The sequence below is a fragment of the Acanthochromis polyacanthus genome, chromosome 11, assembly GCF_021347895.1.
Source record: "Acanthochromis polyacanthus isolate Apoly-LR-REF ecotype Palm Island chromosome 11, KAUST_Apoly_ChrSc, whole genome shotgun sequence".
Classification (NCBI taxonomy): Eukaryota; Metazoa; Chordata; class Actinopteri; family Pomacentridae; genus Acanthochromis; species Acanthochromis polyacanthus.
In genome coordinates, this window is record NC_067123.1 from 1,811,913 (window position 1) to 1,827,773 (window position 15,861).

At 41.6% G+C, this 15,861-nt stretch overlaps 2 protein-coding genes across 3 annotated transcripts in view; one reads left to right on the top strand and one right to left on the bottom strand.

The window, feature by feature from the left end:
* Positions 1–377: 377 nt before the first annotated feature.
* On the bottom strand, positions 378–8,374 carry ncdn (neurochondrin). Of its 2 annotated transcripts, XM_022216298.2 has the most exons (8): positions 8,232–8,374; positions 7,812–8,017; positions 6,358–7,348; positions 5,267–5,418; positions 4,247–4,470; positions 2,278–2,493; positions 1,999–2,141; positions 378–1,385 (listed from the first exon to the last, which is right to left on the bottom strand). In XM_022216298.2, the coding sequence occupies exons 2-8, from the start codon at positions 8,001–8,003 to the stop codon at positions 976–978; spliced, it is 2,328 nt and encodes a 775-aa protein (XP_022071990.2). In that variant the 5' UTR covers positions 8,004–8,017; positions 8,232–8,374; the 3' UTR covers positions 378–975. The 2 variants fall into 2 exon arrangements, with proteins under 2 accessions (XP_022071990.2, XP_022071989.2); XM_022216297.2 differs by having other exon boundaries at positions 7,812–8,323.
* Positions 8,375–11,970: 3,596 nt separating this feature from the next.
* LOC110966823 (dyslexia-associated protein KIAA0319-like protein) overlaps positions 11,971–15,861 on the top strand; it is a 70,692-nt gene continuing 66,801 nt past the window's right edge. The window contains exons 1-2 of the mRNA XM_051955199.1: positions 11,971–12,420; positions 14,858–15,299. The gene's annotated coding sequence lies outside the window, so the exon portion shown is untranslated. The remainder of the gene's footprint in view (positions 12,421–14,857; positions 15,300–15,861) is intronic.

Consider the following 15,861-nt stretch of genomic DNA (forward strand, 5'->3'; position numbering starts at 1 on the left):
GTGCGTAAAGGACGGGATGAGGATGGAGCTGTTGGAGATGATCACTGATTAAAACAAAGACGCGCTTTTCTTACTGTACCTCCAACATAAAGTTGTGATTTTTGTTTTTATATAAGTGAATAAATTCCAAACTTTATCCACGGTTGGTGCGTAAAGGACGGGATGAGGATGGAGCTGTTGGAGACAGGAAGAGGAGAACTAATTCCAGTCAGAGATGCGTTCTTCCTACAGTGTTCTTACCGCTGCAGGTCAGTTCATTCTATAAACTTGTCATCTTTGTTTTTTTATAAGGGCATAAACTCCAAACTGAGAACTTTGTCCAAACTTCCGGGTAATAAATTGCAGTTTATTACATTTATTAGATGACTTCTGACGCATTCTGTGATTAAAACTGATTTAATAACTCCGTATTTCCTTGTTGTGAAAAATGTCATGACTTTGTTTTTCTCCTGTGGAACTTAATGACTAATCTCGTTCACTTAGGATACAAATAAAAACACATTAAACTCTCAGAAATGTGGACAGAGTGAACCTTCACCCAGAACTTCCTCAGTCTGTGCGCGCCCTCTGCTGGTGACTGAGGGGAAGAGGATTCCATGAAGTGAAGCTCCTTTTAGCTCCATCAGCTGGAGCTGCTGCAGACTCTTTCAGGTTGATTCTGCTGCTGGAAAATGTCTGGATGCTGCTAAAACAGAGAGTGACCGTTCTCTACCAAAATAGTTCTTTATTGAAGGCCTTTACATTCCAGCACTCAGGTGTTCTCTGCAGGTTTACTGGATGCAGACTGAAGAAAGCTAAAAAGGTTCAGTCGCATTATTAGGGAACATTCACACAAAAACACATACTTTGTCTCATTTTCTGATTAAACTTGATCATAAAAACAAAAAGCAACACATTATCCATGTCAGGTTCAGAATAAACACAGTCTGGCTCCGTTTTACTGTTTCTCAGTGAGAACTCCTTCAGAGAGCAGCTTCACTTCAGGGACTTCTCCAGGTTCCTCATCCTGCTCAGAGCTCCTCTGTGGCTGCTCTCCATCACGTCTCTGATCTCCTGCTGACAGACCGGACACTGCTGGGCGACGGCACTCAGAGCCTCCTCCAGAACCTCCTCGGTGTGTCGGTCCGGCAGAGCGCCGGCCTGACCCAGCATGCTGAGGGTGTGTCTGAGCCATCCCTCCTCCCGGATCAGGCCGCAGACGGACGGCTGGACCCGGACGCAGCCTCCCAGAGCCTGGAGACTCAACCTCCAGAGCTCGGCCGCCTCGTCCCAGCTCTGCTCCCAGCCGGGGCTCACCTTCACCGGGCCGGAGCCGGAGTCCAGGGCGCCGCGGAGGAACCGGAGAGCTGCAGAGAAGAAACGCCGCTGAGCAGCTTCCACCGAGCCTGGAAGGTAGAAAACAGCTCAGGACCACAAACGTTCACTGGAGAACAGACACCACGTTTTATTCACAGTTCTTATTGTTGTTAGAAATTTAAAAACCGTTGAATTCTAACGTTCCTCAAGTCCATAAAGGAGTTAACTCTGAAACTTTACAGCCAAAGCTCCGTTCTCCCTGGAGGAGCAGCTCACTCATTCATTCACACACACCACGTTTTCTGGGTATTTTTCTGAAGAAATGTGTCGAGAAAACAACTAAACCAACATTCAGGCTGTCTCCAGATTAAAATCTGTCATTTTGTCCTCCTGAATGTTTCACAGGCTCAGCAGAATAAACTGAATGAAGCTGATAAAGTCTGCTCCTTTCACCTCACAGCTCCACCAGGACCAGAAACACACAAACAGCTCACTGAGGATTTATGCAGCAGGACACTAGGAGCTCGTTTTTCTGATTATTTTCTGAGGAAATGTCTGAAAAAAGGCACATTTCTAACATTAAATATCAAATACTGTGATTTTGAACGACTAAGCTCAAACTTTGGTTGTTTTCACGCATTGCTGGACAAAAAACTGAGATTTCTGGTTTTACTTCTAAAAGACTGTCCCGTTCAGCCTCACCTGAAGGAGACGACTTCAGCCGGCCAATCATGAGTCCCAGAGTGCAGTAATTGGCTGCCAGGACCAGGAGGCGGGGCTTATTCACCAAAACAGGAAGTGCTTCACTCAGTAGGACCTCCAGGGTTCTGAAACAGGAGTCCTTCCTGGAAAACAGTTTGAATTTTAATTGAAATTAAACCCATCAGCTGAGGCTTTAATGAGGTTTAATGGGAGTATTTCACACATGAAGCTGCTATCTGACTCTATGAGGCTTTAATGAGGTTTAATGTGGTTTAATACCCGACTCTCTCCGGCTCCGTCACGGTGAAGTTCAGGAGGGCTGAGCAGGCCGTCTCCATGCTGGGATCTCTGGCCATCGTCGCCGCTCCTTTCTCCTTCATGGAGGTCCAGCACCGGGACAGGAAGTCCACCAGCAGCGCCGGAGCGTCCAGGCCGAGCAGAACCTTCCTTGGACCTTCTTCTGCCGACAGGTGGCACAGAGCTGGGAGGAGATACCTGCAGGAGGAGGAGGAAGATGGGCCACAAACTGACTTTGAAATGGTCCAGAATGGCTTCAAATTTGTCCACAGTGACTCAGCATTTGTCTGAAATGATAATAACTTGTCTGAAACATCTCAAAAATGGTCCAAAAGAACTTAAAACGTGTCCAGGCTGTCTAGAAAGACTCCAGTGTTATCCTGAAAGATTAAATACTGTCCAAAATGACTAAAACAGCTCTAAACTGTCTCAAAAATGGTCTTAAACTCTGTAAAATCATCCACAATGACTCATGATTTCTCCTAAATAACTCAAAACTTGTGTACATTGATTAAAAACTCATCCAGAATTCCTCAGTTTGTCCAAAATGACAAAAACCGATCCAAATTCACTGGAAAACAGGCAGAAAAAAAACCTCCAATCTGACTCTAAACTGGTCCAAAATACTTTGAAACTTCTCCAAAGTGAATCAAAAATTGTCCAAAATGATTCCCAATACACCACAGTTCAACAGTTTGTTCATGGAAAAAAAACGCTGTTCTTTTACAAATAAGGACATTTCTGAGCGACCCCAAACTGAACCATAGTGTACATCTTTACCTGCAGAACTTTGGGTTCGTTCTTTCCCCTCTGACAGATTATTAACTATCAGGATGGTCCTAACCTCAGAGGCTTGCTGTGTTACCTTCCTAATAATAATAATAATAATAATAATAATCACCTCAGAGCCTCGCTGTGTTTCCTTACTAATAATAATAATATTAATAATAATAATAATAATCACCTCAGAGCCTCGCTGTGTTTCCTTACTAATAATAATAATAATAATAATAATAATAATAATAATCACCTCAGAGGCTTGCTGTGTTTCCTTACTAATAATAATAATAATAATAATAATAATAATAATAATAATCACCTCAGAGCCTCGCTGTGTTTCCTTACTAATAATAATAATAATAATAATAATAATAATAATAATCACCTCAGAGCCTCGCTGTGTTACCTTCCTAATAATAATAATAATAATAATAATAATAATAATAATAATCACCTCAGAGCCTCGCTGTGTTACCTTCCTAATAATAATAATAATAATAATAATAATCACCTCAGATCCTCGCTGTGTTTCCTTACTAATAATAATAATATTAATAATAATAATAATAATCACCTCAGAGCCTCGCTGTGTTTCCTTACTAATAATAATAATAATAATAATAATAATAATAATAATCACCTCAGAGGCTTGCTGTGTTTCCTTACTAATAATAATAATAATAATAATAATAATAATAATAATAATAATAATCACCTCAGAGCCTCGCTGTGTTTCCTTACTAATAATAATAATAATAATAATAATAATAATAATAATCACCTCAGAGCCTCGCTGTGTTACCTTCCTAATAATAATAATAATAATAATAATAATAATAATAATCACCTCAGAGCCTCGCTGTGTTACCTTCCTAATAATAATAATAATAATAATAATAATAATAATAATAATAATCACCTCAGAGCCTCGCTGTGTTTCCTTACTAATAATAATAATAATAATAATAATAATAATAATCACCTCAGAGCCTCGCTGTGTTTCCTTACTAATAATAATAATAATAATAATAATAATAATAATCACCTCAGAGCCTCGCTGTGTTTCCTTACTAATAATAATAATATTAATAATAATAATAATAATCACCTCAGAGGCTCGCTGTGTTTCCTTACTAATAATAATAATAATAATAATAATAATAATAATCACCTCAGAGGCTCGCTGCCCGTCCAGGCTTCGTTCTCCTCGCTGCTCCAGTGCTGGAGGTTCTGCTCAGAGCCGTCTTCCTGCAGGTGTTTCCGGCTGTAGCTGATCAGAAACGGGAGCAGTTTGGTCACTTCCTCCCTCAGACAGGAAGTCTCCTCGGCCAACCACGAGCACAGACAGCGGAAGGTGGCGAAGACGAACGGGTCGTCATAGCGACTCGGATCCACCTGACAGGAAGTAAACAGACCAGGAGGATTATTACAGCGCCGGTTTATCCGTCCAGTAATTATTCAATAATTCACTTTAATCAGTCTGACTGCAGCTTGTTAAATTAATATGGTCTCTGGTTTATCTGCTCATCTATGAAGGAGGAAGAGGAGGAGGAGGATGAGTCATGGACATTTATCATCTTGGACTTTAAGAATCAACATTCAACCAGTTAATCAATAAAACTATCAGCAGGTTGATCAACAGTGAGAATAATAGTTTTCTGAACGTCTGACAGAAGCTGAAATAATCAACAAAAACAGTGAAATAAGGTGCAGAGAATAGAATTATTAGTAAAATGTTGATTAAAAGTAGTATTTATAGAGAAAACATTTAGTGTCCTTTGGTGTTTAACTTGTGATTCTTTCAAAACAATATTTTATTCCTGTCTTTTTCTCTTTTTCTCCTGAACCAACAAAAATGCCTCCAAATGTTTTAATTGTTTTTTTAGAACCGGCTTCCTGTGAAATTTTTAAATAGTAAAGAATTAAATAATGTAATAAAATGACTGGAAAGAATAACAGGAATCTAATTTAATGCAAAGAAATAATGAGCAGAAATCAGGACTGTTTGTGAGCAGAGAGGACACCAAGTTTTAGCTTCATTAATTAACCGACTAATCACTGAAAGTCTCTCATTAACGATATTCCAGACGAGTTAACCAGCTGTACCTTTATTTACTGTGGATTTAGACATTTCTGCACAGAACCACTGTGGTTCGATCAACAGGTAGGAAAGTTCATGTGACCTCCTCACCTGCTGCAGGTAGAACATGAGAGCAGAGAAGGCCTCCTCCAGAACCCCCAGAACCTGACGGCTCTGCTGCAGACTGAGACCAGACACGGAGATCTGAGGAGACGTCTGCAGACACGCCTGCTCTATGGACGCCTCCATGATCCGGTAACAACCTGAGGAGGAGGAGGAGGAGGAGGAGGAAGAGGAGGAGGAGGAGGAGGAAGAGGAGGAGGAGGAGGAGGAAGAGGTGGAGGAGGAGGAAGAGGAAGAAGAGGAGGAGGAAGAGGAGGAAGAAGAAGAGGAAGAGGAAGAGGAGGAGGAGGAGGAAGAGGAGGAAGAGGAAGAAGAGGAGGAGGAGGAGGAAGAGGAAGAAGAGGAGGAGGAAGAAGAGGAAGAAGAAGAGGAGGAGGAAGAAGAGGAGGAGGAGGAAGAGGAGGAGGAGGAGGAGGAAGAGGAGGAGGAGGAAGAGGAGGAGGAGGAAGAGGAGGAGGAGGAGGAAGAGGAGGAGGAGGAGGAGGAAGAGGTGGAGGAAGAGGAAGAGGAAGAGGAGGAGAAGAATTTCTCTCAAATGATTAAAAATGATCCAGAATGACTGAAAATTTGCAGAATAACACTAAATTTGTCCAAGATGCTGTAAAAATCATCCAAAATGACTTGAAAATGAGCCAAAATTGCAGAAATGTCCAGAATTACACAAAGGTTGTCAGAGATGACAAAAATCTTCCCACAATGACCGAAAAATTGACCAGAATGACTTTAATCTGTTCAGAATGAACAGAAAATTATTTTAAAATGACTGAAACCTAAATGGACACATTCTATGTTGCTGTGGTTTCTGATCATCAATAACTAATAAATAAATGCTGCATTTCTGACATACGGGGGAATGAGCAGCCTTGGAGGAGGACTGATCTCTGCTTTTCTGGTTCTTATTTTGTGACACACTGAACCTTCTTAAACAGCTCTAACTCTTGTGCTTTTGGACGTTAAACCTGTTCATACAGCAGCTTTAATCACATAACCTTCCTGAGCTCTCTAACCCGTGTTTGTGGCTCCACTTCTTCTCGTCTCCAAACATTAGAACCTTCCAGACGTTCTGATCTTTATCTCACCTGTCAGAGTTTGCTGCAGCTCTGGGCTCACATCACTCCCTGGTGGTTCTTCTAGACCCATCCGGACCTCCACACAGGCCCGGTTCACCAGCAGGCAGCAGAACTTGGGGGGTCCCACCAGCTCCCAGCCCTGCAGGTCCAGCAGACAGGCGCTGAGGACCAGGACCGGTCCGATCTGTTTGGGCGTTAGCTTGGCCTGCATCACGGGCCTCAGCGCTGCCCAGACCCGGCTCACCGCCCCCTTCAGGTCCTCGCTCTGGGCCGCCATCCCAGCAGGGGGCAGGAACTGGACCAGCTGGGAACACATACCGAGCCGGTTCTGGTCTGACGACTGGCAGAAGTCTTTGGAGAGTCGGACCAGCAGAGCCAGGAGTTGTGCAGAGTGTCTGCTCCACGCTTTGGTTCTGGTTTTACCGGACAGGAGGCGGCCGAGCAGGGCCAGCCCCCTCCCCCGGCTCAGAGTCTGGTTCTGTTCCACCGCCTGGCACAGAGCCGGGACAGCAGCTCGGCTCAGGAGCTGGTCTGGACCTCTGGGGAGCCCACAAACCGCCGTCAGAACCTGGTAGCAGTCTGCAGCCATGGCCTCGTCCAGCCTGGAGGACGCTTCTGGAGACGTTCTGGTTGCATCGTCATCTTTCTGCTTGCTGGTCTCCCCGACCGGATCCACGTTTGAGACATCAGCTGCTTTCTTCTCCGGACTCTGCCCGGCCCGGTCCTGGTTCTGCTGGTTCTCCAGGCCGTTGGCTAAGATGCCCAGCAGCAGGGGGACGGTGGAGAGCAGCTGGGGGTGGGAGGCCATGTCTGGGTCGGTGCTCAGGGCGGCCAGCAGAGCCGTGCCCAGAGACAGCAGCTGTTCTGGGGGTAACACTGAGCTGTCACTGCCTCGGACCGCCGTCATCAGGAGCCGGGCCGGAAGGTTCAGACCCACGGCCTGGAAGAGCCGCTGCAGGGTGGGCTGGTCCAGCTGGCTGGCCGGGCAGAGCCGAGTTACCTAGAGACGACAACATCAGAGGACTTTAGAGTCAGTACTGCAAGAAAACACAACAATCCTGCAGGAAAACGACCTAAACAGTCACTTTACTGCATCATAGAAAGATTCTGATATCAGACAGGGTTTCTAATCAACTTACAGTTTCATAAACTAAAGTAGAATTCATTCATTTAAATATTCTTAAATTACTGTTCTTAGTGTCCTTGTGTTTTTTATTTTATCTTTAGGTTTCATTAAGGTCATAAAACAAGATCATAACTGCTCTAAATACGTGAAACGTGGATGATAGCTCCATGAAAGAACTGAAATTTGGTTTTCTGAGCCTTAAAAGCAGCTTTAGATGTAAAAATGAGGCTCACAGCTGTTAAAGTCTGTAGCAGCATCAGAGGAACATTAATACCCTATTGTTGGCTTTTAATTCCTGTAAATTGACTGTAACCTCCCAGTTTCGTCTCAGACCCACCAGCAGCAGAGCAGCCAGCGTGTGACTGTCGTTTTTCGCGTGTTTCAGGGCATGGAGGCATCGCTCCATCACCGCCAGCTGGGCTTCGGTCAACCCGCCTCCAGAGCCCCTCTCCGGGCCTCCACCTTCCCCTCCGCCCCGATCCTCTCCTCCCGGAGGCTGGCTGCTCTTCACCCCGGCAAGGTCGGCCATAGTAACCTCGATATCTTGATGGAAAGAGGAGTAAAAAGGAGGAAAACTTAACAAAAACCGACAGAAACTCCGGCTGCTGATCACGGCTTTAGCCACACGCCGCTGCGGACAGCCGGTGGAGCCGAAATTAATGCCCCTCGGTCGGTTAGCTAAAGCATTCTTAGCAGCGGTTATCTAAAAAAAAAGGACTTAAAATCTGGAAAAGTGGCCGTTACTGAAACAACTTACTTTGTTGACAGACCTGCACACGCGACTACAGCTCGTTGGCGCTCACCAGGAAGTAAAGTGTCAAAACATCCTGTCGGGAGCCAATGAAAACAGCCCAACAACACCCGGGAACCAATCAGAGCACGGCTTGTTAGAAGGCGACGGCGCCATTTGAGCCCGAAATCTAACGTAGGAGAACGGCTTTAGCCCTTACATGAGGCTGAAGTTCGGTTCCGGATCGGAGTTAAGGGAAACTTAACTTACAGCTCTGGGCGACTGATTGTATAATTTATTCTACATTTTAATGTACATTATAGTTTTTTTTTAACTTTATCTAAACATGTAACGCTGTTTGAAACTAACTTTTAAATATACAAAGCTTTTATTTTTTGTGACAATGTGCAAAAAATACATTTAATTTAATTTAATTAGATAGATAGATAGATAGATAGATAGATAGATAGATAGATAGATAGATAGATAGATAGATAGATAGATAGATAGAAGTTTTGGCACCCCCATTTTTTTCCAGAAAATCCACCATTTCTCCCAGAAATTGTTGCGATTATAAATGTTTTTGGTATACACGTGTTTATTTCCTTGATATGCATTGGAAAAACACAAAAAATCTGAAGAATTCAGCCAAAATTGACAGAATTTTAAACAAAACTCAAAAAAATGGGCCAGACAAAATTTTTGGCGCCCTCAACTGAGTATTTGTTTTCACACCCTTTGAAAGAAATAACTGAAACCAATCGCTTCCCAGAACCATCAACAATGTTCTAACAGCTCTCAGATGAAATTCTGGACCCCTCTTCTTTTGCAAACTGCTGCAGGTCTCTCAGATTTGAAGGGTTCCTTCTTGCAACAGTAGCTTTGAGATCTCTCCATCTGTGTTCAATGGGATTTAGATCTGGACTCATTGCTGTTACTTTAGAACTCTCCAGAACTTTGTCTCCAACCATTTCTTGGTGCTATTTGAGTTGTTTGGTCGGTCATTGTTCTGCTGGAACACCCATGACCTCTGCTTTTTATAGTCTCCAGATTTCATGATTCCTTGCACACGGTCAAGACAGGCAGCGCCAGAGGCAACAAAACAACCCCAAAACATCTGTGAACCTCCTCCATGTCTGACTGTAGGTTCTGTGTTCTTTTCTTTGTAGGTCTCGTTCCATTTTCTGTATAAAGTAGAATGATGTGCTTTTCCAAAAAGCTCTAGCTTAGTCTCATCTGTCCACAAAATGTTCTGACAGAAGGACTGAGGCTTACTCAGGTACATTTTTGCAAACTCCACTCTGGCTCTTTTATATCTGTTTGTCACCAGTGGGGTTCTCCTTGGTCTCCTGCCGTAGCGCTTCTTCTCATTCAGACGTATGGTCTGGTCCGAGCAGACACTTTTGCATCCTGAGTCTGCAGGACAGCCTGGATCTGTGTGGAAGTTGACTGAGGATGTTTATCCATCACTGGAACAATCCTGCGTTGCAGTCTTACAGACTCTTTGGCCTCTGTAGGTAAATGCAGTCCAGATGTGACCTGGCCTATATATATTAGGTTTAGATCTGGACCTGGTCTTATGTGGTCTAAATGCAAAAAAGAAGCAAAATGTCACATTTTGCATTTCCACAAATCAGATTAATCAAATTAAGATTTCAGCGTTTTGAGACTATGTTCTGAAGACTCTTAACCTCTGTAGGACAATCTGGTTGACATTTGATCATTCTGCCTATAGTGGGTTTAGATCTGGACCTGGTCTAATGGGATCCAGATGTTAAATAATAATCATAAAAATAAAGACAAAGCAAGATCTACCAAAAAACAGAATAAAGGCTTCATAAATGTAAATGTAGATATTGTACATGAATAATACTTTCCCTGAAAATCTAATACTGTTTTACTTCATTAAATTGTAAGAAATGAAAAGGGAGAATCAGTGGTTGAGAGCTGAGAGTTGAATTTCCCTTAACTTTACCCTTAAGGGTCGAAACGGAAACTAACTTCAGGGCAGGATTCAGGAGGCTGTGTTACTTAATGTAGCCAAAGAAGACATTTTATTTAATACGCCATTTCTCATTATTGTTATTTATTTTAAACACTAAAAATCAGGAGGAACATGACCAGAGTTTTGCAGATTAAATGTTGCGTCGCGCTGTTTTTGTTGTTGATCGGCAGGTGCGGATACCGGAAGTAGCAGGATGTAACCGGCTGTAGCCAGATTATTGTCTGTGAGGCTAATTTAAGACACAGAAGCAGATAAACTAGGATTGGAATAGGCGTTTGTATAATTTTATGTGCGCATAACGGAACTGTATAGATGCTGTTTTATTTAAATATCTTAAAGTTGAGCTGTTGTGCTTCTGTCGACCGTTAATGTCTTCAACAATCGCGTCGCTTTACGCTGAAATCCGCCGTTAGCTCCGTGCGTCGCCGCCGCTAACTTGACGGTCGCTACTGGAAGCATAGACATATAATAAGGAGTAGACGCCGCTCGGGGTGCTGCGCAGCGAGAAATACGGCCGCTTTCTTGGTCCGGTCACCCGCTCCACTCAGCGCTGTTTGACAGCGCATTTAATCCATCTTAACTCTGAATATTAAACTGATTTTCACGCATTTTTATTTTTATTTTTTGCTGCAAACGTCATACATGTAGCTATGATACAGGACAAATGGTTCAGCGTATTTTAATATTCATAGCAGGAATAATAGATAATAATAATAATAATAATAATAGGTAATAGAATATTCTGATACTAAGCTCGACTGTAGACAGGTATTTTACAAACACTGTAAACACACACACACTAATATATGTTAGAGAAGCAGATAATGGCAGTAAAGTCAATTATTTTAATAATTTGAAGAGACAATATATGATTACACTTTAAATATATATATAAACAAAATACTGACTAATGAACACATATTTCCATATAAAACTATATATATATATATATATATATATATATATATATATAAATTATATCCATAGTCTATATATGATTTCTATGATAATTTTCTCTGATATATTGATTATATTGATACTCCATACATGATTTATTTATGTAGTATGATTTTCTCTGATATATAACTTTTATCTATTACAGCCTGTATATATGTGAATGATGTTGTTACTCCATCTATGATTTATATATATTCATTTTCTCTGATATATAACTTCTATCTATTGTTTTATATAGAAATATGTGTTCATTAGTCAGTATTTTGTTTATATATGTATATATAGCATAATCATATATTGTCTTTTCAAATTTTTAATATAATTGACTTTACTGCCATTATCTGCTTCTCTAACATATATTAGTGTGTGTGTGTTTACAGTGTTTGTAAAATACCTGTCTACAGTCGAGCTTAGTATCAGAATATTCTATTACCTATTATTATTATTATTATTATTATCTATTATTCCCGCTATGAATATTAAAATACGTTGAACCATTTGTCCTGTATCATAGCTACATGTATGACGTTTGCAGCAAAAAATAAAAATAAAAAACGCGTGAAAATCAGTTTAATATTCAGAGTTAAGATGGATTAAATGCGCTGTCAAACAGCGCTGAGTGGAGCGGCTGACCGGACCAAGATGGCGGCCCCACCGCTCGTCAGCCCCAATAGGCAGTAGCGGTCGATGCGGCGTCTGCTCTTTATATATGTCTATGTTTATATATGTCTATGACTGGAAGTACCAGGATGTAACCGGAAGTAGCAAGATTTTCGTCCGTAAGGTTAATTTAAGACGCAGAAGCAGATATACTATGGTTAGAATAGGTGTTTGTGTAATTTTACCGTACGTATAACGTAACTGGATGATTATTATTTATTTAAATGTATTTAAATAAGTTGAGCTGTTGTGCTTCTGTCGATCTTTAAAGTCCCCATTGGTCACGTCGCTTTACGCTGAAATCCTCCGTTAGCTGTGCGTAGCCGCTAACTTGACGGTCGGCGGACGCGCATCAGCTGTACGGAGAGAAACACTGACCCAGTTTACTGCACCGGGACAGCACCGACGACGACACGGCGGAACACGGCGACCGACCCGGAGCGACGGTCTGACCCGCTGCCTGCCACCGTCAGTTCCCAGTTGCGCTTCAGAATCCACGCCGCCGCCGGAGGATCCCGGTCGGTGGATCGGAGGTGTCAGCAGCTGTTAGCCGCAAGGTGCTTTAACCGGATTATCCAGGTGGGATACGTTAAGGTGAGCAGCCTGCAGCGGGTCCTCAGAGCCGCTCAGAACGACAGGTGTCACGGTGGTGAGGCAGAGGGCTGCTGGTTCGGTAACCGGCCTGTAGGAAACCATGTGACAGCTGCAGACACACCGGAGCTCTGCTGGTTCCAGGCTGGTAGATCCATAATGCAGGAGAACCACCATTTTGTCTGATATATTATCCTTCCAGTGCGTTGATTCACGCGTTTCATGTGACTGACAGAACTGCTCTTATGCACCGAGTCCTGTCCTGAATCTGCCGATGAAAATAAATCCTCTATAGAGTGGATCTTCTCTAACAGATACCTGATAATCATGATCCAGAACTGATTTTTGATTTGTTTTATCAATATTAAAGACTTAAAATAGTCATAGATCCATTCAAAATGTGTGTCTGGTCAAACTTTAACACATCAGATTCTAGTGATTTTAGAGCCTCAACAGGTGGAGAAATGTGGACCACAGACTGGATTTTATTAGAAATATGGATCCATCCATAAATACACACTGACAGGAATTTTATGGAGACACTAGACCAGTCTGGACTGGAGATTTGACTCTTTATTCCCATTTAAAGGGCCAATAAATGTTTTTTTATGGTAATTTTGAGCCATAGTGATTAATTCTGGACACATTTACAGTAATTTTGGACAGATTTTACATTATTTTGGGCAAATCTTGCCAAATTGCAGATTGTTTTTAGTCATTTTGGACAGATCTTTGGGTTTATTTTTGCACAATTTGGACTAATTTTGTACAAGTTTCATGTCCAAATAGTAAGAAACTGTACCACACATCGGGTTCTACTGATGTTACAGCCTCAACAGTTGGAGAAATGTGGACCAAGGACTGGTTTTTAGTAGAAACATGGATCCATCCATCCATAGATATACACTGACAGGAACTTTATGGAGACTCTAGAACAATCTGGATTGGAGATTTTGCACTTTCTTTCCATTTTAAATGGCCAGTATGTATTTGTTATTGTCATTTTGAATCATTTTGAGTAATTCTGGGCACATTTTGGGTCATTTTAGGCAGATTTCATTTCAAAATAGCAAAAGACTAGAGGACTAGGATGTTCTGGAGCTATCATACCACCCTCATTTGAAATAATATTACACTTTTTCTAATAAGCATTCATTGTTGACATTTTTGGACAATTTTTCAGTCATTTTAGACAAAATTTGGTTTATTTTGAACAGATTTTAAATCAAAACATCTTAAAACTGGAACCTTGTCTGGTCCAACTTTAACCATCAGATTCTACTGATGTTAGAGCCTCAACAGTTGGAGAAATGTGGACCAAGGACTGTATTTTAGTAGAAACATGGATCCATCCATAGATAAACACTGACAGGAACTTTATGGAGACACTAGACCAGAAAACATTTTCTTCCATTTTCAAGGACCACAACTGAACTTTGTGGCTTCAGGAGTAATATTTTTGGAGATACTGAGCTCTTAAAAGGGCTTCCAACAAAGATATTTTTGAGGCTGTAAATGGAACCCCTCACAGGTCTGAAAACATAAAGAGTTCAGATTCACATTCAGCCAAACATTTAACAGAATTTAGTTTTGGGTCCCAAAAAAACCAATAAGTAAAGTGTTAGTCTAACCCTACAGCAACATACTCCTGTATTCTGACAGAACGGACCCTTTTATATGGATCTAATCAGGTTCTTGACGTTTCCTTTCAGTGTTGCCTGAAAAAGCAGAAGCAGACTCATCAGTCAGAGGCAGAGCTGCAGCACGTTTACTGAGCTGTTGCAAATCGATCTCTGGGACAGTAAACAGACTGTTTTGGTCAAAACAAGACATTTGAGGATGTTGTCTTGAGCTTTGGAAGCAATGATCTGCATTTTCTACCATTCTATAGAGCAAACTATGACGTGATTAATAAAAAGGGCTAATGGAACCGTTAGCTGGAGCTTTAGACATCAGTGACGTCCAACAGAAGTGGAAATAAGAAGCTGAAAGGAAACAAAGCAGATAAAACCAAGAAATGAGTGGTAAAAGGCATGAAAATGTTAATATCTACTGCTACCATGGTGCTCTGGCTTTGTGCTGCTGCAAGAGAGGAAATAAATAGAGTTAATGAGAAAGAAAAAGCAGCTAAAATGAGTTTGATTACTGGAAAAAAGAGCCTGAATCCTCTGGAGAAGATTATGTAAGAAGTTAGCTAGTGATGGCGTGAGTTCAGATGTACGGAGAACATGGGATGTCTTCATGGTTTATTCATTATTTAGTCGTGTGATTCTTCCATACTCAGGGATTTTCTTGTTGTTGATTCTTGCTTTGCCTTCATTTAAATGTTATTTTAGGATTAGGATGCTGTCAAAGCAAAGTGGGAGGTTTGTTGCTGTTGTTGTTGAAGGATTCTGCATAAAGTAGAAATAAAAGCAGCTTATTTTCCTCCCTGTCGCAGCCAGAAGAAGCAGTGCGTGGGCTGTGGTGTCATCAGAGGAAGCTCCATCAACCTGAGGAAGCACTCAGAGAGGCTGGATTGGTCTGAACACACATCATTGTTCAGCTGGAGCCTCTGAGGAGGGTGTAATGGCCGAGCTGTCATCAGTCCAGGTGACCGAGGCCACCTGAGCGTCAGCAGCAGCCTCTGGACGTTCACAGGAACTAAAAATCCTCCCTGTGGCTTCAGCAGCTTCAAGGAGGAGGAACAACGTGATCGGATCGCTCACATTTTCTGCTGTGGATTTATTTTTACCTGCAGCTTCCTTTTCTCTGTTTCCTACCTGGGCCAGAAAAACAAGCACAGCGGGATCACTGAGTGTTTGTGGGTTTATCTGAGCTGCTGATTACAGCAGAGGAGGCTGTGGGAGGTCAGCAGGCAGGAATGGAGATCCACGGTACAGGTTAGTAAAGAAAAACACTACTATAGATCCACAGATACAGGTTAGTAAAGAAAAACACTACTATAGATCCACAGTACAGGTTAGTAAAGAAAAACACTACTATAGATCCACGGATACAGGTTAGTAAAGAAAAACACTACTATAGATCCACAGATACAGGTTAGTAAAGAAAAACACTACTATAGATCCACAGTACAGGTTAGTAAAGAAAAACACTACTATAGATCCACAGATACAGGTTAGTAAAGAAAAACACTACTATAGATCCACAGATACAGGTTAGTAAAGAAAAACACTACTATAGATCCACAGTACAGGTTAGTAAAGAAAAACACTACTATAGATCCACAGATACAGGTTAGTAAAGAAAAACACTACTATAGATCCACAGATACAGGTTAGTAAAGAAAAACACTACTATAGATCCACGGATACAGGTTAGTAAAGAAAAACACTACTATAGATCCACAGTACAGGTTAGTAAAGAAAAACACTACTATAGATCCACAGTACAGGTTAGTAAAGAAAAACACTACTATAGATCCACAGATACAGGTTAGTA